This window comes from Rhincodon typus, chromosome 10 (assembly GCF_021869965.1).
Source record: "Rhincodon typus isolate 14 chromosome 10, sRhiTyp1.1, whole genome shotgun sequence".
In the NCBI taxonomy this organism is placed as follows: Eukaryota; Metazoa; Chordata; class Chondrichthyes; order Orectolobiformes; family Rhincodontidae; genus Rhincodon; species Rhincodon typus.
In genome coordinates, this window is record NC_063341.1 from 30,792,661 (window position 1) to 30,813,798 (window position 21,138).

Sequence of the window (21,138 nt, forward strand, 5' to 3'; positions counted from 1 at the left end):
GGAGGATTTTCTGAAATGTTTGAGGGATGGTTTCCTCAATCAATATGTCAAGGAACCAACTAGACAGCAAGCCATCCTCGACTGGGTATTGTGTACTGAGAGAGACTTAATTTAACAACATTGTGGTGTGAAATCGTTTGAGGAAGAGTGACCACAATATGGTTGAATTCTTTATCAAGATGGAGCGTGGCACGATTAAATCTGAATCTAGGGTCCTGATCTTAAAGAAAGCTAACTTTGATGGTATGAGGCTTGCATTGGCTAGGATAAGCTGGCTAAGGATACTTAAAGGGTTGAGAGTAGATAGGCAATAGCAGAAATTTAAAGAACACATGGATGAACTTCAACAATTGTACATCCCCCTGTTTGATGTAAGAGTAAAACAGGGAAGGTGGCTCAACTATGGCTAACAAGGGAAATCAGGGATAGTGTTAAAGCCAAAGAAGAGGCATATAAATTGGGCAGAAAAAGCAGGAAACGTGAGAACTGGGAGAAATTCAAAATTCAGCAGAAGAGGACAAAGGGTTTAATTTGGAAAGGAAAAATAGAACATGAAAGTAAACTTGTGGAAAACATAAAAACGGACTGAAAATATGTGAAGAGAAAGACTGGTGAAGACAAATGTGGGTCCCTTACAGTTAGAATCAGATGAATTCATAATGGATAACAAAGATGGTAGACCAGTTGAACAAATACTTTGGAGCTGTCTTCACTAAGGAGGATATAAATAACCTTCAGGAGATGCTAGGGACAGAGGATCAAGCACGAAGGAGGTACTGAAGGAAATCCTTATTAGTCAGGAAATGGTATTGGGGAAATTGATGGGATTCAAACCCGATAAATCCCCAGGGTCTGATGCTCTGCATCCCAGGGTACTTAAGGAAGTGGCCCTAGAAATAGCTGACGCTTTGATGATCATTTTCCAGCATTCTGTAACTCTGGAAGAGTTCTAATGGCCTGGTGGGTAGCTAATGTAACCCCACTCTTTAAAAAAAGAGGGAAGAGAGAAAATGGGGAATTATAGGCTGGTTGGCCTCACATCAGTGGTGGGGGAAAATGCTGGAGTCAATCATCGAGGATGTAATAACTGAGCATTTGAAAAGCACTGACAGAATTGGTCCTAATCAGCATGGATTCACTAAAGGGAAATCACGCTTGACAAATCTTACAGAATTTTTTGAGGATGTGACCGGTGGAGTGGACAAGGGTAAATCAGTACATGTTGTGTGTCTGGACTTTCAAAAGGCTTTTGACAAGGTTCCACACAAGAGATTAGTAAGGAAGATTAAAGCTCATGGTACTGGAGTTAATGTATTGACATGGATAGAGAACTGGTTGGCAGACAGGAAGCAGAGAGTTGGAATAAACGAGTCATTTTCAGAGTGGCAAGCAGTGATGAGTGGGGTATTGCAGGTTCAGTACCGCGACCTCAGCTGTTCACAATTTGCATTAATGATTTGGACAAAGGAATTGAATGCAATATCTCCAAATCTGCAGACGACACTTAGCTGGGTGGCAGTGTGTGCTGTGAGGAGGATGCTAAGAGGTTGCAGCGTGACTTGGACAGACGAGCTGAGTGGGCAAATATTTGGCAAACACAATATAATGTGGATAAATGTGAGGGTATCCACTTTGGTCACAAAAACAGGAAGGCAGATTATTATCTGAATGGTGGCAGTTCAGGAAAAGCTGAGGTGCAACAAGACCTGGGTGTTACAATGGAACAGTTGCTGAAGGTTGGCATGCAGGTACAGCAGGCAGCGAGGAAAGCTAATGGCAAGCTGGCCTTCATAGTGAGAGGATTTGAGTATCGGAGTAAGGATGTCTTGCTGCAGTTATAGAGGGCCTTGGTGAGGCCACACCTTGAGTGTTGTGTGCAGTTTTGGTCTCCTAGTCTGAGGAAGGACATTCTTGCTATTGAGGCAGTCCAGCAAAGGTACACCAGACTGATTCCTGGGATGGTAGGACTGACATATGAGGAAAGATTGGATCAACTGGGTTTGTATTCACTGGAGTTTAGAAGAATGAGGGGGAGCTCATCAAAACATGTAAAATCCTGATGGGATTGGACAGGCTAGATGCAGAAAGAATGTTCCCGATGTTGGGACTAGGGGTCACAGTCTAAGAATAAGGGGTAAGCCATTCAGGACTGAGAAAAGAAAGAATTTCTTCATGCAGGGAGTTGTGAACCTTTGGAATTCTCTCCCAAAGAATGCTACTGGGGCCAGTTCTTTAGGTATATTCAAGAGGGAGCTGGACAAGGCCCTTGTGGCTAAAGGGATCAAGGAGTTTGGGAAGAGGGTGGGAATGGGATACTGAGATTGCATGATCATCCATGATTGTATTGTATGGTGGTGCAGGCTTAAAGGGCTGAATGGCCTACTCCTACATAAGTTTCTATGAATAGAGAAGATAGAAGCAGGGAGGTTATTTCCACTGGCGGGTGAAACGAGAACTAGGGTGCATAGCCTCAAAATAAAGGGGAGCAGATTTAGCCACGAGCTGAGGAGGAACTTCTTCACCCAAAGGGTTGTGAATCTGTGGAATTCCCTACCCAGTGAAGTAGTTGAGGCTACTTAGATAAATGTTTTTAAGGCAAAAATAGATTTTTGAACTGTAAAGGAATTAAGGGTTTTGGTAAGCAGGCGGGTCAGTGGAGCTCAGTCCGCAAAAAGATGAGCTATGATCTCATTGAATGGCAGATCAGACTCAAGGGCTGATGGCCTACTCCTGCTCCTATTTCTCATGTTCTTATGGAGGTGCTAGTGGGTTGGTGGGAAAGAGGACCAGGGGGCAGGGCCAGCTGCAGAGAAAGAGAGAGAAAGAAAGAGAAAGAGAAATGAATGAGCTTCCAAAGCTAGAGTGCCCTCAATAACTAGAGGGTCAACTGAAATAGGATGAGACTAATGGTAATTGTAAGATTTATAATGCAATGAAGAACTAAACTGATCAGAAGAGATGCAAAAGAGAAATAAGGAGGGCACAGAAAACAAATGAGAATAGATTAAAGACTAAAATACAAAGAAACAAAATGCCCCTTAAAAAAACAAAGTACTAAAACTATAGTCAAAGGTAGGGTGAGGCTAATTAAGCACCAACTACCCTTATAGAGGTATACTTTGCATCTACTCATTAAACAAGAGGATGTGCAAATGATTGGGGAGGCCAGTCTAAGCTATAAATAAGTTCATATTAGAATTATATTTCTTCTTACCAGTTGAAATGTCAGAACCAGTATACTAACTAATTCCTCCTGTGGCTGTGACCTTCTAATTTTAAGTGTTTACTTCACACATTCTACTTATTTGTATTTGAAGGTTTTCCTGAATTTCAGATCTCCATAAAAGGTTGTTAATAATTGAAGTATTGTGTAGAATTCCTAGCATATACCTTTTTCTGTCTTGGCGCCCAGCTATGGCCATGAAGAATCCATTGTTTGCCTCTGTTACAATTTAACTCCTGACCAATTTGAACCTTTAGATGTACATCACCTGTTCACATCTTCCATTCTGCCACAGAGTGTCTATCTATTCCTATCCAATTTCTTGGTCCTGTCAATGCCCAAGTTATGTAAAAATGCCCCAAAATGTAAGTTTCAACTATAAGAAAATTACAACTGTGCGCCAAATTTTCATAGTGTGTTGATTCACAAGTTAGCTCAGTTAAAACGTCCCAAACTTAAAGAGGTGTAGTATTTATGACGAAGTATTTGGCAACATTTATTTACAACGTATATTTAAGAATTGTAGCATAGATGGGGAAAAGGAAATTCTTTAATTAATTGCCTGCTTCTTTGATTATCCCGAAAGTCTGACGAGAAGTTTTGAAAAGTTTATAAAAGATGTTTGATTTATATTCAGACTTCAAACAGAATTCTTGTAACATGAAGCAGTTTATTTGATCTAAACGCCTATGTCAGCTCTCTGAAAGAGCAGTTTTATTTAGTTTCTTGCTTCTGTTTTCTCTAAAACTTTTCACATTTTTACCCGTTTTCCAATCTTGTCAATGCCCATTTTTCCTCAATGACTCACCCTTTTCTTTCGGCCTATCACTGACTCAGCTCCGATTCTTGCTCTGTCTGCGTCCTCGACCCTCCTCCCTGTGCACCTTCTTATGTTTGTGCCCACCTACAATCCCACGTGTTCGACTCATGCAATTGCTCACCTTTTGCCGCCTTCAGCCCTTTCAGTCTGTCTCCGTCACTGTCATCCCTGCCCCCTCTGTTACTCAGCACATGATTGCTTATCCTCGTCAGTGCGGAGCTGCTATTACCTACCATCCTGTGCCTCGCCAGTGTCTGGAATGAGCTTCTCAGAAAGGAGCAGCAAGCAGCAGGAGCCACGTGTGAACAAACGTCAGTGAAGAAGCAGCAGGGCTCAGGGTCGCTGCTCACGGGCTCTCCGCGGCCGATCGATACCGCTGAGCTTGGTCTGTTAGCCAGCTCGGCTAACACTTGCACAACGTGCTTCCCAGTGATTATGCATGGCCTCTGGTCGGTAGACTGGAGAGGGAGAAAAATAACCATGTCAGGCGACACGATGCTCGGAAAGTGATTCTTGAAACGACCCTTTAAAATCTTTTTCAAAAGTTGCGATTTCAGCCTCCGCACTGGGCAGTTAATGTGAGTTTCAAAGGTTGTTTCTGACTTGTTGCATTAAGCTTTGGAGATTTGAGTTATTCTGAAGGAGAAAGTGGGCAAAATCTGCTCGAGTGTGTGAAACACAATTTAAGGAATGTTTGAAGGAAAGGTGGGGTTTGAAAGTTTACTTGTTCTAAAACCAATTTGCGGTAGTTTAGTTTATTGAAGAATGTGCGGTTTGTTATTCCAAAATTCTCCTCTACTTTCTGTCCGATTGCTGCCTTACTCACTAAAGAATAGTACATAAAGATGACTGCTGCGTATAGCGCTTGATTGAGAATGTTATATTCCAGGGAATAGATGTGGCAAATCTTTTAAAAATTTTTTTAGGGATGGAAAAGTGCCAGAGCAGCTGCGCACCACATTAGCTGTTTCCACATCAGTTTCGCCATTGCATGTTTGCAAATAAAAGCGCTGCCGAGTACTTTTTCCCGACGATTATGTGCTTTTTAAGGGATTTAACTCGAGAATCAACATGAAGTACAGGGAAATCTGGCGTGTGGTAATTATTTAACTAGAGTTGGAACTTGGAGGCTTTGCATTTTTTTTGCGGAACTGTTTTTCATCACAACTAATAGATCATTGAATGCACATCAGATCCTCAAACAAAAGTGTCACATTTTGAACTTTCATGTAGATAGCACATACTTGATAATTTCGAACGCTAATGAAAACTGCCCGATTATTCTAAACAGCTAACAGCTCGGTCCTCGTTGAAACTGAATAAGTAATTACAGCGAAAATGTGTTGGGGAAGTGGAAGATTGCAACTTTAACAAACTTTAGGAGGACCTGTTACACAGTGGGTAATGCCCCTATCTCTCAGCCTAAAGCTCTGGGTTCAAATTTCCTCCAGGACTTGGTGGCTGAGGAAAGTCTGGTTATCACAGCGCCAAAGAGGTTCTTTATCTATTTTCAACTCCATCCAACATGAGATAATAAAAATGGGAAAAAAATTCTTCATCAACCATGTGGTGAGAAGTAAATTTGGAGCCTCCACCATCATACCATGGACTACAACATGCATGTAAAAGTCCATGTTGCCAAATCAACTCTGAAACCATGGGGGACCAGTTAACTGGAGGGCTGTTGTGGAGCAGATTTGTGCCAACTGTTTGGGGTTTGATCCCTGTTCTGGCTGGCGGTAGATTCGGGAAGTGGGTCCTGGCAGTGCTGTAAATTGGATCTGCCTTCAGGCAGAACACTCAAAGCGAAGACACCCAGCAGTGCGAAATTAGTCCCAGGGATGAGGAACTTCAGTTGTAAGGATAGATTGAAGAAGTTGGGACTATTCTCCTTGGAGAGAAAAACACTAAGAGGAAATTTTATCAACGTTTTCAAAGTCATCAGCGGGTTGGACAGAATAGATAGGGAGAAGCTGTTCCCACTCGTAAAAGAAAAAAAGGAACAAGATAGATTTAAACTAGTATGTAAAAGATGCAAAAATGATGTAAGAAAAATCTTTTCACCCATTGAGTAGTTAGGATATGGAATGCACTGCCTGGAAATGTGGTGGAGGCAGGTTTAGTTGAGGCTTTGAAGAGGATTTTGGATGATTATTTGCATAGAAACAGGGTGCAGGGATATGGGGGAAAGGAAGGTGATTGGCAACTAGCGATAGAACTAGTGCAGGCATGAGGGGCTGAATGGCCTGCTTCTGAGACATTGTAATTTTGTAATTCTGTGATTTTTGTGATATTTAACTTTTATTTGGGGAAAAGATTAAAATATGAATTGGGATTAGCGCCGGCAAAATTAATCATTCAAATAGAAATCACTAACTTGGAAGTGTCAGAGCCCAATCTGAAACAAGTATTAAGCATCTTGGATTTGAAAATCATGATCATGATTTTGATTAACTCTGCTGTTAAATCTGAGCTTGTTTGGGTGAATCACAGGCTGCCTCATCCTCAGCTATTCTGGGTGGATGGAAGCTTGCAAAGTGGGTCTTAAAGGGTCTGATGAAGCTGACCAATAAAAAGCTAAGTGGTTTATTTCAGTGTGGTGGAGTATTTGTTGACTAGTTATGGTGCTCTTCCATGGTCTGGAATGTAATTTCCAGTGGTTTGGGACAAACGTTGCATTTTAATACAACATTTGCTCCATAGTAGTTAATTTTAAGCATCCATTTTATACATCTTTAAATGATGTTCCTTTGCATTGGTATGATTAGTGAAAAACAATAAGATTTAAATTTTCAAAAGACCCACCAGACCATAACTTGCCTAAAAGCCATGTAAATAGTTAGAGATAGTAAGAACTGCCGATGCTGGAGTCAGAGATAACACAGTATGGAGCTGGAGGAACACTGCAGGCTAGGCAGCGTCAGAGGAGCAGGAAAGTTGACGTTACGGGTCAGGACCCTTCTTCAGAAATGGGGATGGGGCAAGGGAGCTCAGAAATAAATAGAGAGAGGAGGGGTGGGGCTGGGGAAGGTAGGTGGGATGGTGATAGGTGAGTGCAGGTAGGCAGTGTTGGGGATTGGTCAGTGATGTGGGAGGAGCAGAGAGGTGGGAGAGAAAATGGGCAGGTTGTGTCATGTCAAGGAGGCAGGGATGAGAGGGAGGGTTGGTCATGGGATGAGGCCGGGGGTGGGGAGATTTTGAAACTGGTAAAGTCCGTATTTAGACCATTGGGCTGTAGGCTCCCAAGACAGAATATGAGGTGCTGCCCCTCCAGTTTCCGGGTGGCGTCATTGTGACACTGGAGGAGGCCCAGGATGGACATGTCGCCCAGGGAGTGGGAGGGGGAGTTAAAATGGTTTGCGAATGGAAGGTGTTATCGTTTATTGCGAACAGAGCGCAGGTGCTGTACAAAGCGGTCTCCGAGCCTCTGTTTGGTGTCACCAATGTACAGGAGGCCACATCGGGAGCAGCAGATGCAATAGACCAAGTTGACAGATGTGCAGGTGAACCTCTGTCTGATGTGAAAGGTTTGTTTGGTACCTTGAATGGAGGTGAGGGAGGAGGTATAGGGGCAGGTGTAACACTTCCTGCGGTTGTAGGGAAAGGTGCCAGAGGTGGTGGGGCTAGTGGGAAGTGTGGAGCGGACGAGGAAGTTGCAGAGAGCGCGATCCCTACAAAAGACAGATAAGGGTGGGGAGGGAAATTTATCTTTGGTTTTGGGGTCGGATTGTAGGTGGGGGAAGTTGTGGAGAATGATGCGTTGAATCCGGAGGTTAGTGGGGCGATATGTGAGGATAAGGAGGATTCTGTCTTTGTTTTTGTTGGTGGGAGGGGATGTGAGGGTAGAGGTGTGGGAAACGCAAGAGATGCGGTCGATAGCATTTTTGACTACTGAAGGGGGAGAGTTGCAGTCCTTGAAATAAGAGCACATATGGGAAGTTCAGCAATGGAACGCCTCCTCTACGGAGCAGATGCGGCAGAGTGGAGGAATTGAGAGTAGGGAATTGCATTCTTGCAGGAGGGTGGCTGAGAGGAGGTGTAGTCTAGGTAGCTGTGGGAGTCAGTGGGCTTGAAATAGATGTTGGTTTTGAGGCGGTCACCAGAGATGGAGACAGAGAGGTCCAGGAAGGAGAGGGAGGGATCAGAGATAGTCGAGGTGAATTTGAGTTTGGGGTGAAAGGTGTTCGTAAAGTTGATGAACTGTTCAAGCTCCTCGTGGGAGCACGAGGCAGCGCTGATACTGTCATTGAAGTAGCGGAGGAAGAGGTGGGGGATAGTGCCAGTGTAGCTGCGGAAGAGGTTTCCACTTCCAACCCTATCTCCTGGATAGAGATGGTCTTCCTCCTCCAACCTCTGTTGATAGAGATATTTCTTCCTTCGATCTCTACCTAATTGAAAGGGACCCCTCTCAATTCATGCTGCTATTTTTCTTCCTCTGTTTCATCTGAAGCTAGCTATCCTCTCTTTATAGTCCTGTCTTTGGCCTTCATTTCTACGCCCCTCCTACATTTCTTTTCCCTCTTTGTGCCTTACTCAATTTATGATGATTCTTAGTTTCTCTTCATCTAATGTTCGTATTCTCTTCTCTTTCTCCATGCCTCTCAAGTTAATTCTTACACTGTTTTGACCCCCTCCCTCAAGTGATTATAGCTTGCCTGTTTTCTGATTTTATAGCTTCTAGCTCATCCAAACTTCAACTTTCTGCCTCCCATAGCCTCTTCTCTGTGCCATATCTTCACAGGACATGCTCCTATTGCAAGTGATATTCTTCATTGTCCTGTGGTTAGGATTTCTTCCACGTTGGTCTTTTCTTTCTCCTTCAGTATGCATGCTTTTAAAACCCGATTTAGCACTAACTAATCATTATGTCTTGATTTGCCTTGTTTTCTATCTCTTTTTCACCTTGATGATTACCTGCATTAATTCTAATTCCCATTTATAAGAGTTTTTTTTTCCTACTGAAGCTGTACATGCACACTCTTTCTGTAAGCCTTTATTAATATGCCTAGTTGTTTTGAAATGAATTTGGCTGTTCCTGTCAAGTTTCTTGTAGGTATAGCAATGAACGAGAAATAATGAATGGAGCTTTGGTTTCTTCATGAATGGAATTTTCAGTTCATGAATGATGGAAGTCACTGTGTAAAACCCTAAAAATATATTACTAAATGTTTGGTGATCAAGATTCCAAGAATATGTAAATAGGACTGGTTTAATAAGTGTGCAAGTTCATGCAGTTTATTTGGTTAAAAATCCAAGTAATTGAAAAATGAGAGCAAATGATTGCATTCCAATGATTTCAACAGAAGCAAAAATTAACAAAATTAGAAAGAAAATGTAGAAATAAATCACCACCCAGGATAGATCAGGATTTGATGCAGATATGATGCAACCTATGATCAGACCTGCATTTCGCAGGAAGAATAGATGTTTGTTGAAGTTAACTTTGATTACTTTTAAACATAAATTTGGAGATAATATTCCCTTAAGGTGAAGTTTGAGTCATGCTAATTATACTGAAGATATGGATTCTATCTGGTTTTGAGATATGACAAGATGCTTAGTGTGCTATTGTTCCATCCAACTACTACTTCTCCAAATTGTGAGTGACATTGCAACCCACGTGTGTATTTCACTGTAGGAAGACGGTACAAGAAAGACTAGGATCAGTCACTATCCAACAGCAGTTAGACAAAAACATATCACCGATTTTTGAGTAACATATTTCAGAAATGTCCAATAAAACTTTACCGGGGCACATCTTTCAAAGAATTAGCTTGAAATATTAAATTTAAGAGAAGCAGTTTCTTTTTTCTTTGAGTACTGGCTGGGTGGGTACTTGGAGATGGCAGGGTGTAGAGTGCTTGAGGCAAGGTACTATCTAAAAGACATAAGTTTTATTAATGGTCAATTAATAATGATTTATTTAAAAGTCAAATAACATATGGTTCAGAATATATTTGTAGCATGAAGTCATATGTGTGAAATCACTTCACAAACAGCTCAAGTAGAGTAAAGGTGTAGTTTATTTTAAATTATCATCTTCAGCAGTGTAAGACCAGAATGTTTATCTCAGAATTGCCAGGTCAAAGTTAATTTGTCTGACTGACACATAGGACTATATTGTTTGGATGTGTTGAATGGGGGTATTAAGTGTTTGAATGTCTAAATATATTTGGATATTATTAGCACCCACTTTAATCATACTTTAAACTGACAGGGCATCTAGTGTAGTATTGCAAAGTAAGAAATTGGTTATAAAACAAGGTACAAACATGTTTTAAGTTGTTGTTCAAGCTTTGCCATTTGTAAAATAAGTGTTATAGAGTCAATATGTCTGCAACACCAACTTCAAAGCATTCTAAAAGCATTCATGGAAAATCATTTGATAGCCCTCTCTTTGCTTAAAAAAAGGGTCATGCCATTGCAATGCCTTCATTTGTAAACAATGGAGAAATTTGGAAAAGCATTCCTGTTGTGAAGAATTCTTCTTTTGTCTGAATAAGTCATTAGTTGAAAATCAACCTACTGAATGTGTCTAGATTCCAAAATATTAGCTGGACTGGTGTAGATGACAGTCACAGCTTGCCATCTCTTAACAATGGCTAATTAGTTTGTGGTTCGTTCTGCACTTGCAAAAGGTTTCTTGTAGATATAGCAACGAATGAGAAATAGTGAATGGAGCTTTGGTTTCTTCATGAGTGACGTTTTCAGTTCATGAATGATGGAGTCACTGTGTAAAACCCTAAAAATATATTGTTAAATGTTTTGTGATCAAGATTCCAAGAATATTAAATAGGACGAGTTTAATAAGTCTGCAAGTTCATGCAGTTTATATGTTTCAAAATCCAAATAATTGAAAAATGAGAGCAAATGATTGCATTCCAATGATTTCAACAGAAGCAAAAATTAACAAAATTAGAAAGAAAATGTAGAAATAAATCACCACCCAGTGTAGGTCAGGATTTGATGCAGATGTGACGCTACCTCTGGGCAACTAGGGATGGGCAATAAATGAGAGACAACAAGGTGCAGGGTTGGATGAACACAGCAGGCCAAGCAGCATCATAGGAGCAGAGAGGCTTATAAATGCTGCCTAGCCAGCGTTGCTCTCATCCCGTGAATGAATAAAAAAAACAAACATGCTAATTGTGATTCATTTATGTTAATCTCTCAAATTGATTATGATTAATCAGAGGAAATTACAGTCTTTTAGTTGATATTCTTGTTATAGACTTAAATTGTACCAATTTCACCAATTGTACCACCTCTGGGTGAAATAGGAATTCAAAACGTAGCATGAGGAGTTTAATATTGTATGGATTTATGCTTTTATATAAGCTTAAATGGTGACAACACAGCATATTGGGCAGTGATTGAAAGCAAAGGATAGGTTAATGTTTTGAGCGCATGAATTCAGCCAAAACAACCTTTTTTTTTCAGATGCTTTGATTCCCAACATTTTAAAATTCCAGGTTAGCAGTATTTGCTTTCTATTTATACATATTGTTTATGACTCTGTATATGATTATGTTCCTTAATTTTATATTTTAATTTTCTTTTGTTTTAATTGCAATGTGAATTCAATCACTTTTTTTTTCATTTTCAGTTTCCCTCCATCTCAGGAATGATGATACTGTGGCTAATGACTGGAACCCTGTGTCTGGGTACGTCAAAGATTATTCTTCATGTTCCTGGAATTTTAACATATGGGAGGTCGTATATCTTTCAAACAAAATAAATAGCCATGGCAATGCAGACCTTAGTTTTGCTGTGTTGCTATCCATGTCAATTTGTTGTGTAAATGATGTGGTGCTACATTTAAAATTTCACTTGTTTCTTGGTGATCTTTTATAAATGAGATATTAAAAATGTTCATTGGTCCTCCATTCAAAGAAGGCTTTGTTAATTTCTTTAGCCATCACCTTTGAGGCTTCCTGAGCCAGTGGGCATTTTTCCAGCTTATCTGCCTCAAGACATCTTCTAATGATACTCTTGATCCAACTGACATAAGGTTTATGGGTGTGACCCAAGATGACTTTTTTTTTAATCTTTGCCACAGAGTAGGCAAAGATTTTTATAATGGCTCCTCTGATTGCACTGTTGACATAGTATTTATGATTATTATCCTGTTTGGTAGTGTGGCAACACAATTTACTGACAGTACTAATGCGGTTCATCTTCTTAATGGAATAAATTATATTTCAAGACAAGATGTCTAGTTCAGTCGTTAATACTTTTGGTCACTTGGAAATAATCATAAACCAGTGAAATGCAAGATAGTTATGGATCAGGGAGTCATTTCAGCCTACCTCAGCTCATTCTTCTGATTTGCATTTTCCATTAAGTTATTTCTTCTTCTGGTAGCTCCTCAAAGTGAAGAAGATCTCTTCTAGCGTATGGTTTGTAGCAAGAACCTGTGTATGGAGTTTTTTAATGTGAAGAAACTGTTAAGCTGCAGCTGCCACTGCATGGTTCTGGACAATCAGGATACTCTGCTGTTCCTTCCAGTGGGAAAAATTTACATGTTGATAATTGAACCTGTTTGGCTCTGTCCTGAATGTGCCCTCTATGGCCATCAGGTCCTGGAGAGAGAATTGAGCCCAGAGCTCTGATTCAGAGGCAAGAAGCTACGTTTGTGACACAGGCAATCAAATCACTTAACTGATTCTTGAATAAGGTTGAGGCGTTTGTCTCCAATACCTAACACTGAAAACATTTTCTGAATTTATTTCTTGGCATACCTTGAAGTTGTATGAACATATCAAGTGACAAACGAGGAAAGACCAACTTATCTACCAAGCCTCCCCGACTCATTGTGGCTGGAACATTTTGACTAAATTCTACTGATTCATGAAATAGTCTTCTTTTGGGGAAAAGTGCATCATAAATTTTAACATGTCAGAAAGCAGATAATGATCATTTAGTAGTCACTTTGAAAGTTTACTTAATATCATAACCTTTTAGTTATTCTTCTTATAGCTTGAAGTTGTACCAAAACCTCTTGGACAAATGGGAGTTCAACAAGTAGCATGAGATTTTAAGATTACTTCTGTGTATACTTTTATATAAGCTTAAGTTCGCAGTTCTTAATGGACTGTCAATGGTATTATATAAATCCAACTTCATTAATTTTTTTCATTGTTTTACGGGATATAAGCATTGCTAGTAGGGCTAGCATTTATTTCCCATATCTAGTTGTCCTTGAGAAGGCTGCAGTGAGCTACCTTTGTGAACCACAAGTCCATCTGTGCTATGTATGTATGCTGTCTGTTCTATTAGATTAGGAAGTTCTGAGTCTTTGACCCAGTGAGATTGATCCAAGTCAGGATGGTGTGTAGTTTCATGGTGAACTTACAAATGGTGATCTCCAGCAGTTGTTTATTTTACGAATGATGGTGTTCCCATGTGTCTGATGCCCTTATCTTTCTAAATAGTCCAGTTTGGGTTTGGAAGGTGCTCGACAAACTGTTTCAGTTCATATTGTACTTGTTGTTATGTAGAAGGAAATAATCAAATGATTGTACTTTGACAAGATAATGGCAAGGAAGTGCTACCTTCTGTAGTTTACTGTAATCTATCCTCTCACATGTTTCTTTCTGTGAGACTGTTGACATGTGGTTTGTCACTTTTGACTAGAGAATTGGCACAATCAGACTTCTGGATTAAAGCAGACCTCAATTTTCATTTATCTAAGCAGAACAAGAAATACACTGTCAACTTTCAAACATTATCTTGTTACCAAGCCTGGATTGCAAAACTAACTTGTCTTTTCATTTTAATGAACTGAATATTATTTACGCAGTTTAAATTTTAAGTTAGAAGCTTTTGGGAGGTGATATTCTCTGTTTATAATTATTCCCTTTCTGTCTCTTTCAAAATATTCAGACATGTTGTCCTTGTTACTCCTTAAATCTTTTTTCTAATGAACCTGTGTTTTGTACATTCTCTTTTAAAATCCAAACACAGTTATCCCTTATATTAACATAACACACTCATTTAAGTATTTGATATTTTCACCAAGCTCTTTGCTTTGTCCTAGCTGTTATTGAGTTTCTTGAGTGCATTTGGAACTGCACTCATCCAGACAAGTGGAGAGTATTCCATCTTGACTTGAGCTTGGGAGATGATTGAAAGATTATAAAAGTCAGAACATAGGTATCACTCGCTGCAGAATGCTCTGCTTTCCACTTGCTCTTGTAGCCATGGTGCACCTATGGCTGGTGCAGTTGAATTTCTGCTCCATTATAGAAGCACAGGATGTTGCTGGCTGGGAATTTATTGGTTGGCGAGACCATATAATATGATGCGAGTGGTTAGACTCTCTCTTGTTGGAGATAGTCATCACTGTGTACTTACATCGATTGAATATTGCTTGCTGCTTCTCAGCACAATATTGTTGAGGTCTTGCTACACACGGTTGTGGATTGCTTCTTTATCTGAGGAGTTGTGAACAGAATTGATCATTGTGCAATCATCAGTGAATATCCCAACTTCTGACATTAAATAGAAAGCAGGTCATTGATGAAGCAACTAAAGCTTGTTGGAATGAGAATTCCTGCAGGGATGTCCTTGGGCTGAGGTAACTAACACTATCATATCTTTGTACTTAGCCAATGAAACTCCAGTTTATTCTCATTGGAAAATGAAACTTTGTACAAATTCAGTGGACTCTTTCAAGATTATGGCAGTGAACTTTGAATTGTTGGTTTCTTGCCTTAAAAATGAATTTAGGTCTTTGATCACAGATCAGAACATTTTCTTGATTTAAACAATATGTTTCAATGTGAATATTTCTATTCTCAACAATATATACTTTATATTAGCCAACACCAGTCTTCATTGTCAGTCATTTGTTTGTGACTTTGTTTGTGACTTTGTTTACTTTGGTGCATTCAGTCTATGCATTTAGAGTGTTTCAGCAGAATAGTCCACAGGGAAATTAATGCAAACACACAATTGTCAATATTTCCGACAGTAATTTGCACAATTCAGTAGTACAATTTCCACATTTTTTACCATTGATTTTCAGTGTTAAATTTAGCAGTTTTCAGCAGAAAGCCTGTGAACTGGCTACTTATGCTGTTTCTTCAGGGCTTCTGGCAATTTGCAATTGAAGACAATAAAACCCCCATGGAATTGTTAACATTTTAACATTGGTTGTCACATGTGAATTCAAATGATTTTAAATGGGAAAGTACTGACATCCTTCCATTATTGTAGTACTGGCTTATATTGGGGTTGGGGCTTATATTGTCCATGTGCATACTTTAAAGTAAGGACTACTTCATTTAAAACTCCTGTTGCTTATCCAATATTGTGAGAAGTGCATTCAAAAGTGGTGATTTTAGACCTGACAGGCTAACATAAGATTTGAAAAGAGAGGTATACCATTCAGATCTTAAGCCTGTTCTGTATTCAATTGGATAATAGATGATCTGCAACATAACCTTAATATCTTTCCTAATAAAAATCTGTTATTCTACTTTCTTTTAATAAAGAATTGGCCTTGCCTCAGTGGTAATTTTGAAAATGAGTTCCAGATTTTCAATACCCTAGATGTAACCTAACCCTGACCCTATCACTTGCTTATATTGTCCCCGAATGGCCTAATACTAGTTATGCCATCCTTCTGGACTATGGTACCAGAGGAATGTGTTTTTCTCTATCGACTACTTTAAAATAAACAAACCAAATATAGTTAGTGGAGCACAAATAACAAGATTCAAACTATCAGAAGAAACTTTTTAAAATTTAATTCAAAATGTCAATTTGGAGTGGATGAGAATGCACTCAAGCCACCCCCACTTCTTCCACCATTAGATTGGTAGATTTTATTGTGGGGTGTTCTCAAGTACAGGAGTACAGTGAAAGGTGTATAATGTCCCCACATAAGGCTCATCTTATGTACCAAAGTACCCAGGTACAAAGGTAAATTTAAGTAAATTATTGATGCTGTACACCTCCTTCATCGTGAGTCTTTTTGAAAGACCTTTTATAGGGGTAGACACAATAATTAATTCAAAATACATTCTATCAGTTCACTATTCAAGAAGTTGTTCGTCACAAACTGTTTGACAGACTCAAGTTGCCACGTGGAATTGCCATTATGTCATCAGCTCCAACTTATGGATACAGGAATTAAGTTTTTACTTTTGAGATGATTTTCCAGGATATCTTGTTTGGATTCTTCTCCTCCTTGGATGTAAATTCTAATTTGCTGGTCTGATGTATTGCCTCATTGTCCAGTGGGATTTTGATTTTTACAGCCTGCTTTTCGGCATTTACCCCCTGGTACAGGAAACATTGATGAAATAATTTGAACTCATGTATTCGATGTAGTGCTTTCCAATTATGATTGTGTATTTAAGAGCCATCTCCTGAATGTTCCTTCTTCTTAAAAATAAAATACTGGCTTTTTACAAATTCACACACTGATTCGGCCAACCTTTATGGCCCATACCTGGTTGCCCTTGCGAATGTGGCTGTGACATGCCCTCTTCAAATACTGCAGTCCATTTGGTGTAGTTACAATCACAAAGACTTTGGAGAGAGAATTCCAGGACATTAACCCAGAAAAGCTGAAGGAATGGTGATATATTTAAAAGTCAGCATGGTGAGGGGCTTGGAGGGGAATTTTGCAGGAGATGGTGTTCCCATTGTAAATGCTACCATTGTCCTTCTAGACAATAGTAGTCATAGATTCGAGAAACTTGGTGAATTTCTGCACTGCAAGTTGTGGATGGTATACACTGCTGTTACCATGCATGGCTGCTGAATGGAATGATTGTTTGTGGGTGTGGTACCAATGAAATGGGCTGCTTTGTCCTGGATGATGTCAAGCTTCTAGAATGTTGTTGGAACTGCACTCATCCAGGCAAGTGGGGAGTATTCCATGGCACTCCTGATATGTACCTTGAGATTGAACAGTCTTTGGGGAATCAGAGGTGAGTTACTTTCTGCAGGATTCCTGGCCTCTGACATGTTCTTGTAGCCACAATATCTATATGGCTCACCCAATAGAATTTCTGGGCAATGGTAACTCCAGGATGTTGATGGAGGGAGGGGGGTGCTCAGTGAGTGGTGCCTTTGATTGTCAAAAAGCAATGGCTAGATTCTCTCTTGTTGGAGATGGTCATTGCCTGGCACTTGTGTGGCACGAATGTTTCTTGCCACTTGTCAGCGATTGGCTGAAGACTGGAATCTGTGATATTGAGACCTCTAGAGAAGGTCAAGATAGATCATCGATTGATACTACTGGCTGAAGATTGTTGCAGATATTTAAACCTTATCTTTTGTTCTGATGTCCTAGCTCCATCATCATTGAGGATGTGGATGTTTATGGAGCTTCCACCCCAGTGAATTGTTTAATTAACCACCACCATTCATGTAGAGTATTCTCAATCTGAAGATAGGCCTGAGCATGATGCTGTCAGATTAATCTGCAGCAGGTAGATTTATGAGTATGAGACCAAGCAAGCTTTTCCCTCTTGTTAGATTCCTCATCATCAGCTGCAGACCCATCTAGCAGCTATATCCTTTGGGACTTCATCAGTGTAGTCTGTAATGGATGTTACAAGCCTGTAGAGCATAGATCTGATCTGTTGGTTGTGGGATCCTTTAGCTCTATCTGTCACTTGCTGCTTATGCTGGTTGGCATGCAGGTAGTCCTGTTTTGTAGCAAGTTGACGCTTATATTTAGGTATGCTTGGCGATGGTCCAGGAATGCCCTCCTGCAATCTTCATTGAATGAGGGTGGATCTCCTGGTTTGATGGTAATGGCAGAGTGAAAGATATGCTGGGCTATGAGTTTGCAGATCGTGTTGAAGATCAATGCTGCTGCTGATTGTGCATGGTGCTTCATGAATGGCCTGTTTTGAGTTGCTAGATTGTTTCAGTCTATCTCATTTAGCACAGTGATAGTGCCACACACCATTATGAAGGGTATTCTCAATGTGAATATGGGACTGAATATGATACCGTCAGATGCAACTGCAGCAGGCAGATTGATGGGAATGAGATTGTTTGTTTTTCCCTCTTATTGGTTTCCTCAACACCTGCTTCAGATCCAGTCTAGCAGCTATGCCCTTTGGGACTTGGCAGCTCAGTCAGTAGTGGTGTTGCCAACCCACTCTTGGTGATGGACATTGAAATCCCTTGACCAAGGTACATTCTGCATCCCTGGCACTCTCAGTGCTTCCTCCAAGATGTGTTCAAAATGAAGGAGAACTGATCCATCAGCTGAGGGGATGCGGTAAATGACAATCAGCAGTGAGTTTCTGTTCCAATGTTTGACTTGGTCATGAGACTTCATGGTGCCTGGAGTCAATGTTGAGGACTCCCAGGGCAGCTCCCTCTCAGCTATATACCACTTGGCTACCATGTCAGCTGGGTCTGTCCTGCTGACAGAATGTTTATGGTGGTGTCTGGGACATTGTATGTAAGGTGTAAGTATGAGTATGACTGTGTTAGGCTGCTTCTTGACTAGACTGAGACAGCTCTTCCAATTTTGGCACTAACCCCCAAGGAAGGACGACTAAGTTGACTGGGTGTTTGCCATTGTTGCTACCAGTGCCTTAGTCAATGCCAGCTGCTCTGTTCGATTTTATTCCCTTTTTTTGAGACTTTCTAGTGACTGATAGAACTAAGTGGCTTGTAAGGCCATTTTCAGACAACAGTTGATCAACCACATTACTGTGGATCCAGAGTCACAGGTTAGACCAGCAGTTTCCTTCTGTAAAGGACATTAGTGAAATAGGTGGGATTTTACAACAATTGACAATGGTTTCATGGTCATTGAAAGACTTTAATTCCATATTTTTACCTTCCCCTCATCACAGCTTGTTCTTTTTCAGGCACAGTACTTGCAAAGGCTTGCCCCTTCTTATTTCAGGAGTGTCTTCTGCGCAGCCTTATTTTTTTTAAGGCTCTGTTATTTTTGCCACAAATCTCTGGTGTTGTGGGGCCATTGTCGAGCTTTTAGAATAGACAGACATGTTTAGTTCAGTGTAATGGCACAGAGGTAATAAATTTAATATTATGTATAACATGCAACAATGCATTAGTAAAATCATTTTGATTGTTTATGAATAGCTACTATTATGTTAAAACTGACAAGTCAAGCTCATGTTATTTTCTGCAATACTAATTCACCTTTTCCTTCTCTTTCTTAAAAGCAATGATTCATGCTCAGTCCTGAGGCCATACTTACGGACTTCACTTACAGCCTGCAGTTTACCAAAGTGCCATTCTTCATGTGTAAATTGACAGGTTGTTTGGCAAGAAAGGACATCACTATTGAGTTTAATGTTGCTTTCACCCACACAAATCCACTTTTAATCAGGAGTTTGTGCACTGTGATGAGGTGTGAAAGCTCCAGACAGTTTTTTTGAACTGGATTGTCTTCAAATCTAACACCTCTTCTGTTGTTGTGCCTCAAAATAGCTAATTCAGCCTAGATCAGGGGGTCAGGCAAGGTGGCAGGAAAGGCAGCCTCCAATCCTTTTTAAAGTTGATGTATATAACATAACGGCACTATTTTTATCTCTGCTATTTACTTGAAGAGCTTAAGAGGAATAAAAGAAGAATGTGCAGATGAGAAGCAAAGACCATAATGATCTAAGCAAAATTGCTAAAGAAGCACGGGAGGTCCTTCTTAGATTTTTAAATTGGTCACACAGATGTAAGTTAGTAACTAAAATTTCAGTTGTTTACATTGACCTTTCTTTACTTGCAGGAGTTTCTCTTTCAATTTTAGCACATGACCCAGTAACAACCTTTGAGATTCCTCCATGGAATTTTACGATGCTGTGCACACTGCACAAGCAAGCAGCTGTCGTAAAAGAGAGAAGCTGGCAGCTCCAGCCACACAGGAATTCAAGCAGTCGCCACTCTTCGCTTCACGAGCATGTGAGAAATGCAAACACATCGCATTCAAATAGCATCAGCCCAAACGGACTACATAGCCAAGATGGCTTCAGTTGTTGCCTCTGGAAAGAAGCTGATTTACATTGTCCTGCAAATTTCATCACCGAACAAAGTAAGAATCTAGAACCTTGGCATGCATTTTCATTTTTTTTTTGAAAAGTTAACTTGCTAATGTAATACAATTGAAAAATGCAGCTTGGTTAAATTAATATTAAAAGGCAATCAATGCACAAACGTCACTGATGATTCAATCCAACTAAATGACACCAGATGTGTACTGCTAATGGATTCTAATTTCCTTAATGCTAGATTTTATAAAAGAGCTAGAAAATTTCATTGTAAACCTTTTGAGCTAGAAATGAAAATCTATTGTATGGTGTGATACAAGAAAGTAAAAAATCAAGCTGATAAAATCACCCTAATATAGCATGGGATGGCATACTAAATTAGCACAGTCCATTTCACATCTGGGGTATAAATTTAGGGCAAGCTGATTGACGATTGTAATCTCTGCTGGATGTAAAAGTGTATAGAAATTATCACAGGCTATAAATCTTGATTTGTATAAGCCGAAAGTGTAAAACCGTTACAGGTAATAGCATTAGCATTGACTGCGAGTTCCATTTAATTTACATATGCCCCATTATTCTTAGAGCTCTTGAAGACATGGCAAGAATGCATGAAAATGTTGGGGTGGTCAGTGATCATTGGGAGGTGGGGGAGTGGCATCGCTTTGGGGTATCAGAGACCTTTGGGGGCTAATTGTGGTCCATCAAGCATGATGGGGAACAGTAGAGGTTTTTGAGGGTGAGGCATTCAGAGTCTATGGAGACAGAGGGTGTTGGAGATTTATGGAGGAATCATGTTGGTTGAAGGCTGAGTATCATTGTGTAACAACAACCACGTTTTTTTAAACTGGTATTTGGAGAAATGCAGTGTGCCCTTGGTGTACTGGCTGGCTTGCCATAGCTCTACCTGTTAAGTGTCTTTGTTTGCAGTTTGTGGAAGCATGGTAAAACATGGTGTCATGCTGAAAATGTATGGATTTTAACAACTGAAAGAGATGCAACTGTTTCGAAAAATACGGCAAGAAATGTCCAGCTGAAAATGTGTGTATTTTAAAATCTGTGAGAGAACTAACTACTGAAACAAACAGGAACAAAAATGTAAA

At 39.9% G+C, this 21,138-nt stretch overlaps 1 protein-coding gene across 4 annotated transcripts in view; it reads left to right on the forward strand.

The window, feature by feature from the left end:
* The first annotated feature begins 4,159 nt into the window (after positions 1 to 4,159).
* Positions 4,160 to 21,138, forward strand: part of lepr (leptin receptor) — a 139,116-nt gene continuing 122,137 nt past the window's right edge. For 3 of the 4 annotated variants that reach the window (XM_048601735.1, XM_048601738.1, XM_048601739.1), the window contains exons 1-3: positions 4,160 to 4,621; positions 11,650 to 11,707; positions 19,777 to 20,079. In XM_048601735.1, coding sequence (XP_048457692.1) covers positions 11,668 to 11,707; positions 19,777 to 20,079 — 343 coding nt within the window. In that variant the 5' untranslated portion in view covers positions 4,160 to 4,621; positions 11,650 to 11,667. Of the gene's footprint in view, positions 4,622 to 11,483; positions 11,516 to 11,649; positions 11,708 to 19,776; positions 20,080 to 21,138 lie in introns of all 4 variants that reach the window. The other variant, XM_048601737.1, reaches the window with a different exon arrangement.